Below are 13,850 nucleotides of genomic sequence, written 5' to 3'. Positions count from 1 at the left end.
CCTCCACAAGCCTAGGGTTGAATCCCTTGGAAGTAGAGTTAGAGGCAGTTGTTTGTAGGTGACTTGTCACGTATGTGCTAAGAGTAAAACCAGGTTTTCTGGAACAACAGCCAAGTGCTCTTAACTGCTAAGCCATCTCTCCAACTCTCTAAAACCAGCTTTGTCCCCATGGCAAGAACAGTTTTTGAATTTTTACTTTTTACTCTGGGCTTCTATCACCCAGATACTAAGCCTACATTCCTCTCTGTCTTGTCAGCTTTTTGGTGGGATGTGTTTTTTAGCTATTTCAACCAGCATTTATTTCTAGATGTTCTCAGCAGAAGGTTAGGTTAAACAATCTGCATGCTTTCTTCAGTTGCTTTTATTCCTTTAAGCTTTCAAGCTTTCATTCATTCGCTCATTTTAGCACATTCTTATTGAATGTCCACTTTCTGTTGTGCTATTCGCTGGGAAACATCGGGGAACATGGTGGTCAACTGTGTCCACTTGATTGGACACAGGTATTTGGGGTCTTGGGGTTTTATTGCTGTGAAGAGACACCACGACCGAGGCAACTCTTACATATTATTACATTATTATTTAGTTGTGGCTGGCTTGCAGTTTCAGAGGTTTAGTCCTTTATTATGATAGTGGAAGCATGGCAGCATGCAGGCAGACAAGGTGTTGGAGAAGCTCAGAGTAGTACATCTTGATCCAAAGGCTGCCAGGAGGAGACTGAAATCCCACACTGGGTGGGGCTTGTGCATGGAGACCTCACACACAGTGACACACCTCCTCCAACAAGGCCACATCTCCTAATAATGCCACTGCCCAAGCATTTAAACACATGAGTCTATGGGGGCCAAACCTACTCAAGCCACCATATTTGGTTAAGCATTTTTCTGTTAGGGGCTGTCATCTATCATTCCAGGATTTGGTAGGCTGAGGCAGGATTTCCCTGACTCTGAGGCTAGCCTGGGCTATATAGTGAAACCTTATCTCAATTTTAATCTTCCCTATTGCACCCCAGTCCATAATCAAAACACAAAAAAAATTATGTATGTTTGTATCCTGTTAATATTTAAGCCAATGGGTCTGGAGTAGACGCATTTCCCTCCATAGTGTGGGCCAGCTAGAGGTCTCAACAGAACAAATCAACCATCTATGAGAAGGAATTTTGTGGGAGGAGGACCGTGACTCAGACAACATCTCTTTATCTCCAGCCTGCCAGCAGATCCTACTGATTCCAGATTTTCAGTTTCTTAAGTCTCTTTATACATGCATCCTGCTGGGTTTTTTCCTCTGAGTGAGACAGATTTTTTAACCAACCTGTGTTGGAACTGAAGTCTGGCTGAGACACAAGCTAATCTGTTAATCTCGTATAATACAAAACGCCTGTATTGGAAGCAGCATGCCCCTCCAGTTTAGGACTTACACACTTAAACAGTCTGAGTTCTGCACTGCAGATCATTGTCACAGACCTGGAAGCTCGGACAGACTGAGACGACAGCTGAGCTGAGTGCTGGAGGGTGAGCATCCAGGGTATAAGTTATAACTTTGCTCCTGCAGGGGAATGTTTCTCCAGCAAAAATGTTGTAGCTCTGCTCCAGTGGGGGAAAATTTCCTCAAGACAAGTGTTACAGCTCTGCTCCACAAAGTCACACTGCACAGCAAACCTCATACAAGATATTTATTGGGAGGGAAAACCCAGGAGGGTGGCTTCCTCTGCTTGGATGAGAAGCAGCAGGGAGCCAAGCAGAACACAGGCTTTGTGAGGGGTTTCTTGGGGTGGAGGTGGGGAGCTTTCCAGATTGTCCTGGAGATTGGTGAAATTTTTGTGGCCTAAACTTGGGGCAAGTTTAGAGATTGGTGTGATTTCATGTTCAGGGATTGGTGTTTCTGTTTCTTGGCCCTGGATTTGGCTTGAAGTCAAGTCAGGGTCAAGGTGTTTTTCCCTTTGGCTCTGGTCCTTTTACCCTACATTTAGGACAGGGATGGCTGGAGAGGGTCTTTATAACCATTACAGCTAGCAGAATAAGGATAGACAGGCAGAGGCAAGAAGTCAGTTCTGGGTTTTTTTAGATAGGGTTTCTCTGTGTAGCCCTGGCTGTCTTGGAACTCACTCTATAGATCAGGCTGGCTTTGAACTCAGAAATCCACCTGCCTCTGCCTCCCAAGTGCTGGGTTAAAGGCAAGTATCACCACTGCCCGGCAGTGGCAGTTCTGTTTAATAAGACTAGATGACTGGTGTTGGTTCAAACTTCAAGTCTGACCCAGTGTAGTTTATTTAGGCATATTTTAGTCGCAGCACAATTTAGTGAAAAATTTCCTGGTGATCAACTCAATCTTGTGTGCAAAATAAAACTTAAGGTGTGAGTATGTTGAAACTCTTGGTGACGTAATGTGACATTGTGAAAGCCAAAGTTAATGTTTTAAGTTTTAATTACTATGCCTAAGCGACCCATGAAATAAAATTCATCTGACCTATAAGCTCCTTGCCCAAGGACAGATACTTCTTGAAATGCTAAAGGCTATTATTTATGGAAAATAACAAGTCATGAGTTTTCACTTCTTTAAACAAGTTTATTTGGCCCATCTATACCAGATCTGCTTGTTCACACGTGGAAGGGAGGTATATGGGTAGGAAATACGTCAGAATGTATGCTTGCCACTGATTGGACCTGACTGGAAATGCGCTGAATTGTGTTTTTTGTCTTTTTTAGCCCCTGCAAAATCTGACTGGGGCCATTTCCCTGGGAACCTGGACAAGGATCTGACCAAAGTACATCCACGTGGGCAGTACTTAAAGTATTAAAGCTTGCTTGAAATTTGGTTTTAATTTATGGCAGTGGTCTTATTCTTGACTAGTGGGATCAACATCTTAAAGATAGGTTCTGTAGATTGACAAGCTCATGAGAAGGGTTTGGGAGAGGATCCCGTGTGGTCCAGCACACAGATAGTTACAAAGGTCCTGAGCAACCACATTTGCTCACAGGCTATGCATCCTTTCCTTCGAAGGAACAACTCTGCGTTACATTCCTGGTTCCACTAGTGCTTACTTGTAGGCACAAGGACCTCCATACCTCCCACAAGAGGGCAGGCCTCCTGGCCAGGGAAATGGTCCCTCGGCCAGCACATCCCCTAAGGGCTCAGCTTCACCTCGCTGACGGTTTCAGACAGAACCCGGAGCGGAGGGAGCAACCTCCGTCCATCTACACAGCTGTCTGGGAATTGTTTTGAACCGGTTTGAATCGAGAGAGTTCAGCACACCAGAGCGGCGAGGCTGGGCGTCCCACCCACTCACCAACCGGCTCCTGCGCTCCAGCAGCCAGAGAAAACTTGGCAGCAGTCGCTCTGCCTCTCAACCAATCCTAACCAGTCAGGCCACGCCCCTCCACAGGTTTCCCCGCCCCTTCCTTCTTGTCACCCAATCCCGTCACTGGCCTGTGTCTACCCCGCCCCGCCCCTGTACCCGCTTTTGCTCCAGGCCTGAACTGGGACTGCTGGGGAGCTGCTCTCATGGAGACCCTGCTTAAGCGGGAGCTGGGCTGCAGCTCAGTCAAAGCTACGGGTCACTCGGGAGGCGGGTGCATTAGCCAGGGCCAGAGTTATGACACGGACAAAGGACGAGTGTTTGTGAAAGTGAACTCCAAGGCAGAGGTAGGGCCACCGGCTCTGGGTGAGGGTCGGGCTCGTTGACCCGAGGCTAAAATGGGGCGCTGGTTTGGGTCCGGGGTGTGTGAGATCCTGAGCTGGCCCGGGTTGGGTAGCGCTAGAGACTCAGTCTTCAGCGACAGTCTCTGCCCGCCGTCCACAGCCCGGCGTTTTCCCTTTGGCCTCCCGCTTCCCTGCCCTTGCCCGCTGTGCCCACTAAGGCAACGGTGGCTATGCAGGTGCAGCGCGTGGTATTCAGTGATTGCGATGCCCACTTCTTTGAGAAAGCCTTCACGTTTGACTGGTTAGTTTTGAGAAACGCCAGAGTACTCGTGTTTATCTGGAGCTTATTTCAAAACTCAGATCAAAGATCTTAAAGGATCAAAATAACGCACTCACCCCACCACGTTCTGTTTGAGTGTGAACTTTTTCTGAAGCGCCCAATGGAAGATAGGGTGAGAGCCCCAAGGCTTCAGTTGTGTTCCTGGTTGCTGCTGTCCCTTTGTCATTTTAAGCTGTTTCACTCCAGGTTTTGTTTGGAAGGGACGTGGATGGCTTCTGTAGAACTTGGCAAAGTTTTTTTTTAAAGACGAAAGTGAAGGTGTTTATCTTCTTGTTAAGCCCTACACCTCACACACCCTTCAAGTTAGAGTTGGTTTCTGTCACTAAGGCTGACTTCCAAATTCAACCCTTTTGTTTCTGTCTCTTGAGTGCTGGGATTGCAGGTTTTAGCCACGAGCCTAGCTTTTTGCATTTGTGGTCATTTTTCTCTCAAGAAAGGAATCTTGCCTCTCCCATGTGTGTTAACCTTTGGAAAACCCTTATTTTCTCAGGACTTGCCTCAACCCTTGTCTTCAGCCATCAGTTTGCCCTCAGCCACAGTCTTCGTGGTCTCCTGCATGTTCTACAGCTGGGCCTCTCTGTTCTGGTTTTGCTTGTTTTTATATAGTAGCCTTTCTCTACAGTCCTCAGTATTTCCACCTTGATTTGTTTTTTCTTTGTGATGACAGGTTGAACCCAGAGCCATGCACATGCTAAGCAAGTACGATTCATACTCCTGAGCTGCATCCTCAAACTAGTGGTGTTTGTTTGTGTGTGTTTTCCGTTGTTTGGAGTTGAGTTCAGGCTCTTTTCTCTCTTTTTCATATATATATATATATATATATATATATATATATATATTTTTTTTTTTTTTGGTTATTGTTTAATTTCTTGAAACAGGATCTCACTACGTAGCCCAGAATGGCCTTGAACTGACAGAGATGTGCCTACTTCCTTCGAGTTTACATTCTCTCTTGCAGGAAGTGGGGTTTGTTTGTTTTGAGGCAGTTTACATCTGTATGTAGCCCAGGCTAGTCTGGAACTTAATATAGAATTCTCAGCCTCTCAAGTGGTAGGATTCCATATGTTAGCCAGCATGAACTGCTGAGTTCTTTTTTAAAATATTTATTTATTTATTCAGTTTTAAAGACAATACGCATGTGTGTATATGTGGTGTAGGATGTGTGTGTGGTGCCCGTGGAGACCAGAGACATCAAAGCCTCCTGAAGTAGGAATCACAGGTGGTTATGACCTACCTGATGTGGGGGGTAGGAATTGAACTCAGAACCTCTGCAAGAGCAGTATGCACTTTTAACCACTAAATCATATCCAGCCCCACTGCTGGGTTATCTCCCATTCAAAATCTATTTTCAATTTTTCAGTCTTCCTTTTCCATTTGGCCTTTTTCTTGCTTGCTCTGGGATACATAGCACGAATTGTGCTGGAATACTGTCCATCAGATGAACATCTGCCAATTGTAATTATAACTTTGTGTTAGAAACACGACTCTTCCTTGCTCTACTTTCTCTGAGGTAAGAGAGACTCTAAGACTACCCGACTTCTCTTTTATGTGCTTTCTTATGCCTCGCTGGAATCTACCTGGTTGACTTTTCTTATTAGACCTTTTAAACTTAAGTAATTGATTTTATCTCATTTTTTAAGTTGTTTTCAGATTTTTTTCTCACAATGGTCCAACTGAAGCTTAATTTTCCCATAGGTCTATTTATGAGTAGCTACTTTCTTAGCTGGAATCTTCCAACCGCATAAACAGTAAACTACTACTGTGAAGGAGCAGTTCTTCTTGATGGCTGCACAGTTCCTTTTAAAACATTTTTTTTCCCCGTGCTGCCATTAATGTAGTCTCTTTCACCAGCACCTTGGGCAAAAGTCCAGCTTCTCCTTCCTATTCTAAAGAGATTGCTGTGAAAGTTCTGTCAGGACACAGTTCCTATCTTCCTTCTCAGAAACTTTGGTTCTCTTAGTGAGTAGTTGCAACATTTGTAGCATGCTTAGAATGGGCTGTGTGTTAGCTGCTACCTCAGAAATGTAGGTTCTCCCATTCTATAGGCGAGCAAACTGAAGCAAAGAAAGCTTAAGTAACTTGCCTGAGGTCACAGCGGTAGCAACTAGGAGTATACCTAGAATTGCCCTGGCAGAGCTGTTCAGTAGGAAGGGTGATTACATTTTGGTATGTTCACCTTGTGAAATAGTATATACGATGAAGGCATAACAAATACACCAGACTCGAGAGCCCATGTGACTGCGTGTAAAATGGTCACACAGCACTCAGAAGGCTGAGGCAGGAGGATTGTGAGTTTGAGGCCAGCATGGACTACATAGCAAGACCCTGTTACATTAAAAACAACAATAAAACAAAACAAAACAACAAAAGCTAGGGACACAAAAAGTATGACCAAGCAGGCAGAGCAGCTCAGTGATGGTGGAAGCCAGGGTAGAGATAGGCGTCTCTGGGGCAAGTAATGGCTGGTCTCTTTTTTAGGTATGTCTCAAGGCAGGGTTTCTCTGTGTAGCCCAGGCTGGTCTGGAATTTACTCTTGTAGACCAGGCTGACCTCAAACTCAGAGAATTGCCTGCCTCTGCCTGCCAAGTGCGTGGGACTAAAGGTGTGCGCCATCACCACTCAGTGGTATCTGGACTCAGTCTCATGATGGTGATGCTTCAAGAGTGATTGATTGGTGCACATGGGAGGCAGAGGCAGACAGACAGAGTTCTATGTATTCTAGGCCAGTCTGATCTTCATAGCAGTTTCAAGACTGCCAAATTTATGTAGAGACCCTGTCTCAAAAAACAAAAAGCAAGCAAGCAAGCAAACAAACAAACAAATGCAGTCCCACACTGCAAAGTACAAGCTTGCTTGTGCCCATGCGACTTCAGCATTTATGGCCTGTTCCTCAGTCGAGTACCCTGAAAGACCTGTCCATTTCTGTTGAGTTCTCTGGCTAGCATAAATGTGGTTTGAAATGATAAGGCCAGAAGTAATCATGTCTGCATGGTCTCTCTCTGGTGACCTTGGTCTCCTTCTCCATTGTTTTACTGACAGGCTAGAAGAATGTTTGAGGGCGAGATGGCAAGCTTAACTGCCATTCTGAAGACGGGCACAGTCAAGGTACCCAAGCCCATCAAGGTTGTCGATGCCCCAGGAGGTGGGAGCATGCTTGTGATGGAGCATTTGGACATGCGGTATCTGAGCAGGTCTGTGCTGACTCCATCCCTTCTGCTTAAAAGCAAAGGCTTTATTTCTTCCTCCACATGGGTCTTTTATTTTGGAATCTTGTATTGGGGTGGGGCAAGATTTTGAGGTGTGATGTAAAGTGTCCATGACTGCACGTATGATGACTCTGTATTATGAATGGCATGCACTCTCTGCCAGATAAAAGCCAGAGAGAGGGTGCTCTCAGAGTGGGATGATCACAAAAAGACTCAGCTGCAAAGTCTAAAAGACTAGGCAAGGTGGTCAAATGGTGGGAACCTCTGTTTCAAAAACAAATTGAATCCTCCCTCTTCCTCCTCCTCCTCCTCTTCCTCTTCCTCCTCCTCTCCCCCTCCTCCTCCCTAGGATTCCTGTTGTGTGCCACCACCCCCAGTTCCCCCTCTTATGTCAGTAGAATGAACTTCATGCTCCATGTTTGACTTATGTGTCTTGAGACCTTACAGATGGGTCTGCTATCTGTGTGTCATCCGTTCAGTTCCTGTGTTTGATTTTAGTCATGCCACCAAGCTTGGGACCCAGCTTGCAGATCTACACCTTGAGAACAAGAGGCTTGGAGAGAGGCTGCTGAAGGAGGCTGGCACTGTGGGTAAGGGGCTGTGTGAGCCCTAAGGGCCCCTGTCTGGAAGAGGGTTCAGGGATGGGGTAATGCTGTTTGTTGCTCATGCTGATGCCAAAGCAGTTGTGGTCATCCCAAGGCTGCACATTTGCAGTGCAGTGAGCACCATGGGTATGATTGGTACAGTGCATCCTAGACACACTGAAAAAACAGGAAATATTGATGGGCCTGAAGCCACGTGATGTGATTATTTTATGTGTTACTCTCCAGAAGGGAGTCTAATCACAATTGTTTTGGCTTTCAGTACAAAGTGACTTTTAAACACGCTGCCTCCTCTCCCATGTGCACAGCATTCTCGAGGCTCAGAATGCCAGCCCTAATGCCAGCCATCTAGAGCACAGTGTGGTGTTAGCAGGCTGACAGTTGATAATCCCTATGAACCTCATGTGCTGACTCTGTTAGGCAGAATAGCTGATAGTCAGAAAGCTGGTAACCCAGAATTTCCTGTATATAGTTCTGCTGAAAGGTCCTAGTAGCCTGTCCATCCTGTGATAATATGCTGGCCATACCATCAGCTTATCTTGTCCTATGAGGATTAGCTCATAGGCTCTGTCAAAGTGCTTTAAGCCCTATTGCTTCCAGGTTGCATGGAATTCCTGTGGTTGGGATTTTCTTAATTTGGGGGAGATACATGAATTTGGGGCCATTTCAAAGCATAACAAGCTTATTTGTGACATTGTTATGAGTCCCTCCATCCCAGTGCATCCTCTGCAACTTGGTCCTGCTTCTAGAATAGCTAGTGTCTTGGTTATTGAGTCTGCTAAAGCAGGCACTGTTCTGGGTGACCTGGGGGGGTGTCTTGTTTATTTATGGGTGCAAGCATTAGGGGGTAAGGGCATATTGATTGCAAAACAACAACCCTGAGCTGCAAGAGCGGACCCGAGGGTTTCCTAGAACAAGGGGAGAAGCTAGTCACTTTTCTTTGTTTCCTTTTTCGTGGAAGGGAAAGGAGGTGAACAGGCAGAGCGGCAGTATGTGGACCAGTTTGGGTTTGATGTAGTGACATGCTGCGGATACCTCCCCCAGGTGAGTGGCACCGAGCTCACTTCCACATCACAGTCAGACTGGCTGTTGAGACACAGTGGGGAAACTACCCTACTCCTTTTCTGTAAGATTTTGTAAGTCTTTATACTCTTTTTTTCCCTGATAATTTTTAAGAAGTTGACATGAAGTAAATCAACTTAATGTTAGATTAAGATGAAAAATCAGACAGAAGAAACAGCAAGTTAGGATGCTGGTCTTCAAGGAGGGGTTAAAATCTGGGGTAATGCTGGGGCCTATGCTGATGCCAAAGCAGTTGTGGTCATCCTAAGACTGCACATTTGCAGTGCAGTGAGCACCATGGGTATGGTTGGTACCGTGTGTCCTAGACACACTGAAAAAAAACAGGAAATATTGATGGGCCTGAAGCCACGTGATATGGTGAAAATTTGTAGCTTTTATTTTGTTTATTTTTATTATTTATTTATTTTATTTATGTATTTAATTTTGAAACAGGGTCTCACTTTGTAACCTTGGCAGGTGTGGAACTCAGTATGTAGACCAGATGGCCTCAAACTCAGGGATCTGCCTGTTTCTGCCTTTCAATTCCTGGTATTAAAAGTGTGTGCCACCATGCCCAACTTATTTCTAAAGATTTATTTTAATTTGTACACACACACATACACACACGTATGCGTATGTGTGGTGCCTGCGAGGCCAGAGGAAGGAATTAGATCCTCTGGAGCTGTCGTTAGAGGTGACTGTGAGCTGCCTGCCATGGGTGCTGGGTCCTCCACAAGAGCAGCAAGCCCTCTTAACCGCTGAGTATCTCATCATTTAGATATGGCAGGAGTGTGCGGGCTCTATGTAAAGTACATTGTTTTATCTAAGAACTTGAATACTAAACTATTAAACTCTCAAAGGAAGCACAATGACAAGGAATTATACCTTTCATGTTTATGGTTTTAAGTCTGTTCCCTTGGGAGTTTCTGTGTAGAGAGCATCGCCTGATGCCCAGCTGTACTGGCTATTTTTGTGTCAACTTGACACAGCTGAGTTATCACAGAGAAAGGAGCTTCAGTTGAGGAAATGCCTCCATGAGATCCAACTGTAAGGCATTTTCTCAATTAGTGATCAAGGGGGAAAGGCCCCTGTGGGTGGGACCATCCCTGGGCTGGTAGTCTTGGGTTCTATAAGAGAGTAGGCTGAGCAAGCCAGGGGAAGCAAGCCAGTAAAGAACATCCCTCCATGGCCTCTGTATCAGCTCCTGCTCCCTGACCTGTCTTGAGTTCCAGTCCTGACTTCCTTTGGTGATGAACAGCAGCATGGAAGTGTAAGCCGAATAAACCCTTTCCTCCCCAATTTGCTTCTTGGTCATGATGTTTGTGCAGGAATAGAAACCCTGACTAAAACACCAGCAGATATAAAGTAGATATGATGACAGTTGTGATGGCTAGTTTTAATCGTCACCTTGATACAATCTAGAATCACCTGGGAAGCTGATTTGGTGGCACATGCCTTGAGTCCCAGCACTCAGGAGGCAGAGGCAGGCGGATCTCTGTGAGTTTGAGGCCAGCCTGGTCTACAGAGTGAGTTCCAGAACAGGCAGGGCTACACAGAGAAACCCTGTCTTAAAAAACAAAACAAACAAACAAAAATATCTGCCTAGACTCACCTGGGAAGAAAGTCATAGTGGGGAATTACCTGAATTGGGTTGGCCACTGGGCATACCTGAGATTTCCTGTGAAAGATTTTCTTACTTGGGTTAATTGATGCATGAAGACCCACCCTAGATTTGGGCAGTGCTGTTCCTTAACTCTGAATGTGAGTAGCTGTTGTTAGTAACTGCCTACGTTGTCCTTCCTGAAATAATGGACTATAACCTGGAACTGTAAGATTAAAAAAACACAAAAACCCTGGGTTGGTTTTTATCATAATAACAGATAGGAAAGCTCTTTGCCAAGACGAGTAATACAGAATCTAGAAACTCCTAGATGTTTTATGGTGGGCACAGGGGCCATAGACTTAGGAATGTGTAGGAGGTTATATGCAAACCTGCCTCGTATGGGGTTTTCAGGTCCCATGTGTTTAGGGTGTGCGTCAGCTGGCATTGGCCCTTCCTCTCTTGCCTGTAACTCATGACGCATGTGTTCACATGCAGATGTATGCACATGCACATGTGTGCTTATGTGTATGGTGTTTTGTCCTCCTGCTCTGAGCTGATTTACTCTCACATGCCTACCTTCCTTCCCTCCTGGGTGGGAAGCACCCGTGGCCTGGACATCCTTTTTTGGGAGTTCTTTTGAAAGAGGCTCCACGTGACTTTTCTCCTCACTCCCAGGACAAGGTAAAATGTGGCCAGATAGCTGCTGGAAGATGACTGGAAACAAGCCATGAGATCCAGAGGGTCAGCCAGCTCTGGCCTTTATTCCACAGTTGTTCTAATTAAATTGTTTTGCTTGATCTTAAGTCTTGGAAGGCTGCAGGTGGTCACCTGGCACACCCTGCTTAACATTCCTCCTGGGACACAGGACCTGGCCTCATGTTGCCTGGTCATCCCTCATCTCTTTAACCTCTTGTGGTTGCTGCCCCTCTTCATGCTTCCTGCAGCCTATTCTACTTTGGGACTTCTGGGCACTTAAGCCTCCTTCAGTTCTGATGTTTTCTGATAAAGTCTGCTTTCTCCTTGACTGTCACTTGTGCAGGTAAATGACTGGCAGAAGGATTGGGTCGAATTCTATGCCAGGCAGCGCATTCAGCCCCAGATGGACATGGTGGAGAAGAAGTCTGGGGACCGGGAAGCTCTTGAGCTGTGGTCTGCTCTGCAGGTGAGCAGGGCCCTTGCTACATGCCCAGCACCAACAGCATGCCCCTCTGAGCCCTGATAGTCAGGAGGCACCAAGGCTGGGATGGCATCTGAGCCTACTTCTGATAGGAAGTGCAGTGCTTGTCAGCATCTCCATCTTCTCCAAGTCAGGCATTCTCAAGTGCCTGCTCAGATATGTGCAGTGGCACTTAGGAAAGTGCTTACGCCTCCGTATGGTTGGCCACTTTGTTTAAGGCTCCATCTTCTTCCCTGCAGTTGAAGATTCCTGACCTGTTCCGTGATCTGGAAATTGTGCCCGCCTTACTCCATGGAGACCTCTGGGGAGGGAATGTAGCAGAAGATTCCTCTGGGCCCATCATTTTTGACCCAGCATCCTTCTATGGACACTCAGAATATGAGCTGGCAATAGCAGGCATGTTTGGCGGCTTCAGTAGCTCCTTTTACTCTGCATACCACAGCAAAATCCCTAAAACCCCAGGATTTGAGAAGCGCTTGCAGTTGTATCAGCTCTTTCACTATCTGAACCACTGGAATCATTTTGGATCTGGGTACAGGGGATCCTCTCTAAACATAATGAGGAATCTCAGCAAATGAACAGGCTTCCCACCAGAGGGAAGAGTCTCTTGTGGGTGTGTTGGGTCTCCTAATAAGATGACTCTCCATCTAGGTCAAGACTTAGCATCATAAGCATCACTGTGAACGGAGGGAAGTGCGTGGGGTCAGGTGACCTGACTCCAACGATTTGGTCAAGGAGCTTATGATTCTTCATAGTCGCTCTCCTCATGAATCCTTCCTATTTATTCCATGGCAGGACTTGCTTAAGATCCCTTGTTTCTTTCTCTTTTTTTTTCCCCTTTTTTTCCTATTCTCTCATATATTACATCCTGACTGCAGTTTCCCCTCCCTCTCTCCTCAGAATCTCCTCTGCCACGCCCCCCAGGGACATCAACCAAGCACAGTGTAACAAGCTACAATAAGACCAGGCACATAACATCACATCCAGCTCAGCCATAACATATGCAGAGAACTTGCTCAGACTCCTACAGGCTCCTGATCACTGCAAGCCCCCAAGTACTGGCCAGTTGATTCTGTGGGCTGTAAACTCTGTGAAGTATGGGTTCTCACAGAGGAAAGGTTATGAAATTCTGTTGTGTGCATAGTAAGACTGCCTGGCTAAATTAGGCCTCACTGGCGATAGAACAGACTTACTGAAGTTTAGGTATAGTGAGCCACACTCCACTGCCAAGGTAGAGAACTGTGAGTGACTGTTAGTGTTGACCATGGAGGGAAATGGCCAATGTGCCCACTTCCCATTCCTTCCTTGCGTATTGTCAGCATTTCTGAGTGATTCACAGTGATGTTTTATGATGGTTAGACTTCTGGACATGGACTCATCTTGTAAGAAGATTTGAATAATGACCAATTCTAAAAATCAATAACGTTCCATTTGCTTATGTAGTACTTCTGGACCCTGCTATAAGCTGAGAAGTCTGGAGGTTGGTTTGCGGACCAACCAAGCTACCAACCTTAAGGGTAACTTGGTCTCGATTTAGGAGCCTGGAAATACTCCGTTATACAAGTTTGTGCTTCCTTCCTTCTCTCTCTCTCTCTCTCTCTCTCTCTCTTTCTTTCTTTCTTTCTTTCTTTCTTTCTTTCTTTCTTTCTTTCTCTTTCTTTCTTTCTTTCTTTCTTTCTTTCTTTCTCTCTCTCTCTCTCTCTCTCTCTCTCTCTCTCTCTCTCTCTCTTTCCCTTCCTTCCTTCCTTCCTTCCTTCCTTCCTAATTTTGTTTTTGTTTTCTTTTCTTTCTTTCTTTTTTTTCTTTTTTTTTTTTTTTATAAGACAGGGTTTCTCTGTGTAGCCCTGGCTGTCCTGGAACTCAATCTGTAGACCAGGCTGGCCTCAAACTTGGATATCCACCTGCCTCTGCCTCCTGAGTGCTGGGATTAAAGGTGTGCACCACCACCATCTGGTTTTGTGTTATTTTCTAAAGTTGTCATTCCTTTGAAACATATGAGCATTACATTAATATCTTTTCTCTTTCAACATTGAAGAAGTGGGAAATTTCATGAATGACATTGTTGTTGATAAATCTTTTTGCCTAAAAACTAGAATAAAACTGCAATTGTTTCAGTGATGCCTAAGACTGGTATATTTCCACATTTATGTACTGAACATTTATTTTAGCAGTTTGCCAGAAAACATCGTGTCTTACTTAGGGTTTCGTTGCTGTCAAGAGACAT

General features: G+C 45.4%; 1 protein-coding gene across 2 annotated transcripts; it reads left to right on the top strand.

Moving 5' to 3' along the window:
- Positions 1 to 3,446: 3,446 nt before the first annotated feature.
- On the top strand, positions 3,447 to 13,736 carry Fn3krp (fructosamine 3 kinase related protein). Of its 2 annotated transcripts, none has more exons than XM_021176849.3 (6): positions 3,447 to 3,639; positions 7,016 to 7,167; positions 7,681 to 7,772; positions 8,746 to 8,828; positions 11,489 to 11,611; positions 11,866 to 13,736. In XM_021176849.3, the coding sequence occupies exons 1-6, from the start codon at positions 3,499 to 3,501 to the stop codon at positions 12,202 to 12,204; spliced, it is 930 nt and encodes a 309-aa protein (XP_021032508.1). In that variant the 5' UTR covers positions 3,447 to 3,498; the 3' UTR covers positions 12,205 to 13,736. The 2 variants fall into 2 exon arrangements, with proteins under 2 accessions (XP_021032508.1, XP_085685465.1); XM_085829339.1 differs by lacking the exon at positions 3,447 to 3,639 and adding an exon at positions 5,213 to 5,486.
- Positions 13,737 to 13,850: the final 114 nt, after the last annotated feature.

Source organism: Mus caroli, unplaced genomic scaffold (genome assembly GCF_978045245.1).
Source record: "Mus caroli unplaced genomic scaffold, Mus_caroli_1 scaffold_13, whole genome shotgun sequence".
In the NCBI taxonomy this organism is placed as follows: Eukaryota; Metazoa; Chordata; class Mammalia; order Rodentia; family Muridae; genus Mus; species Mus caroli.
This window is presented reverse-complemented; position numbering and strand designations above follow the sequence as displayed.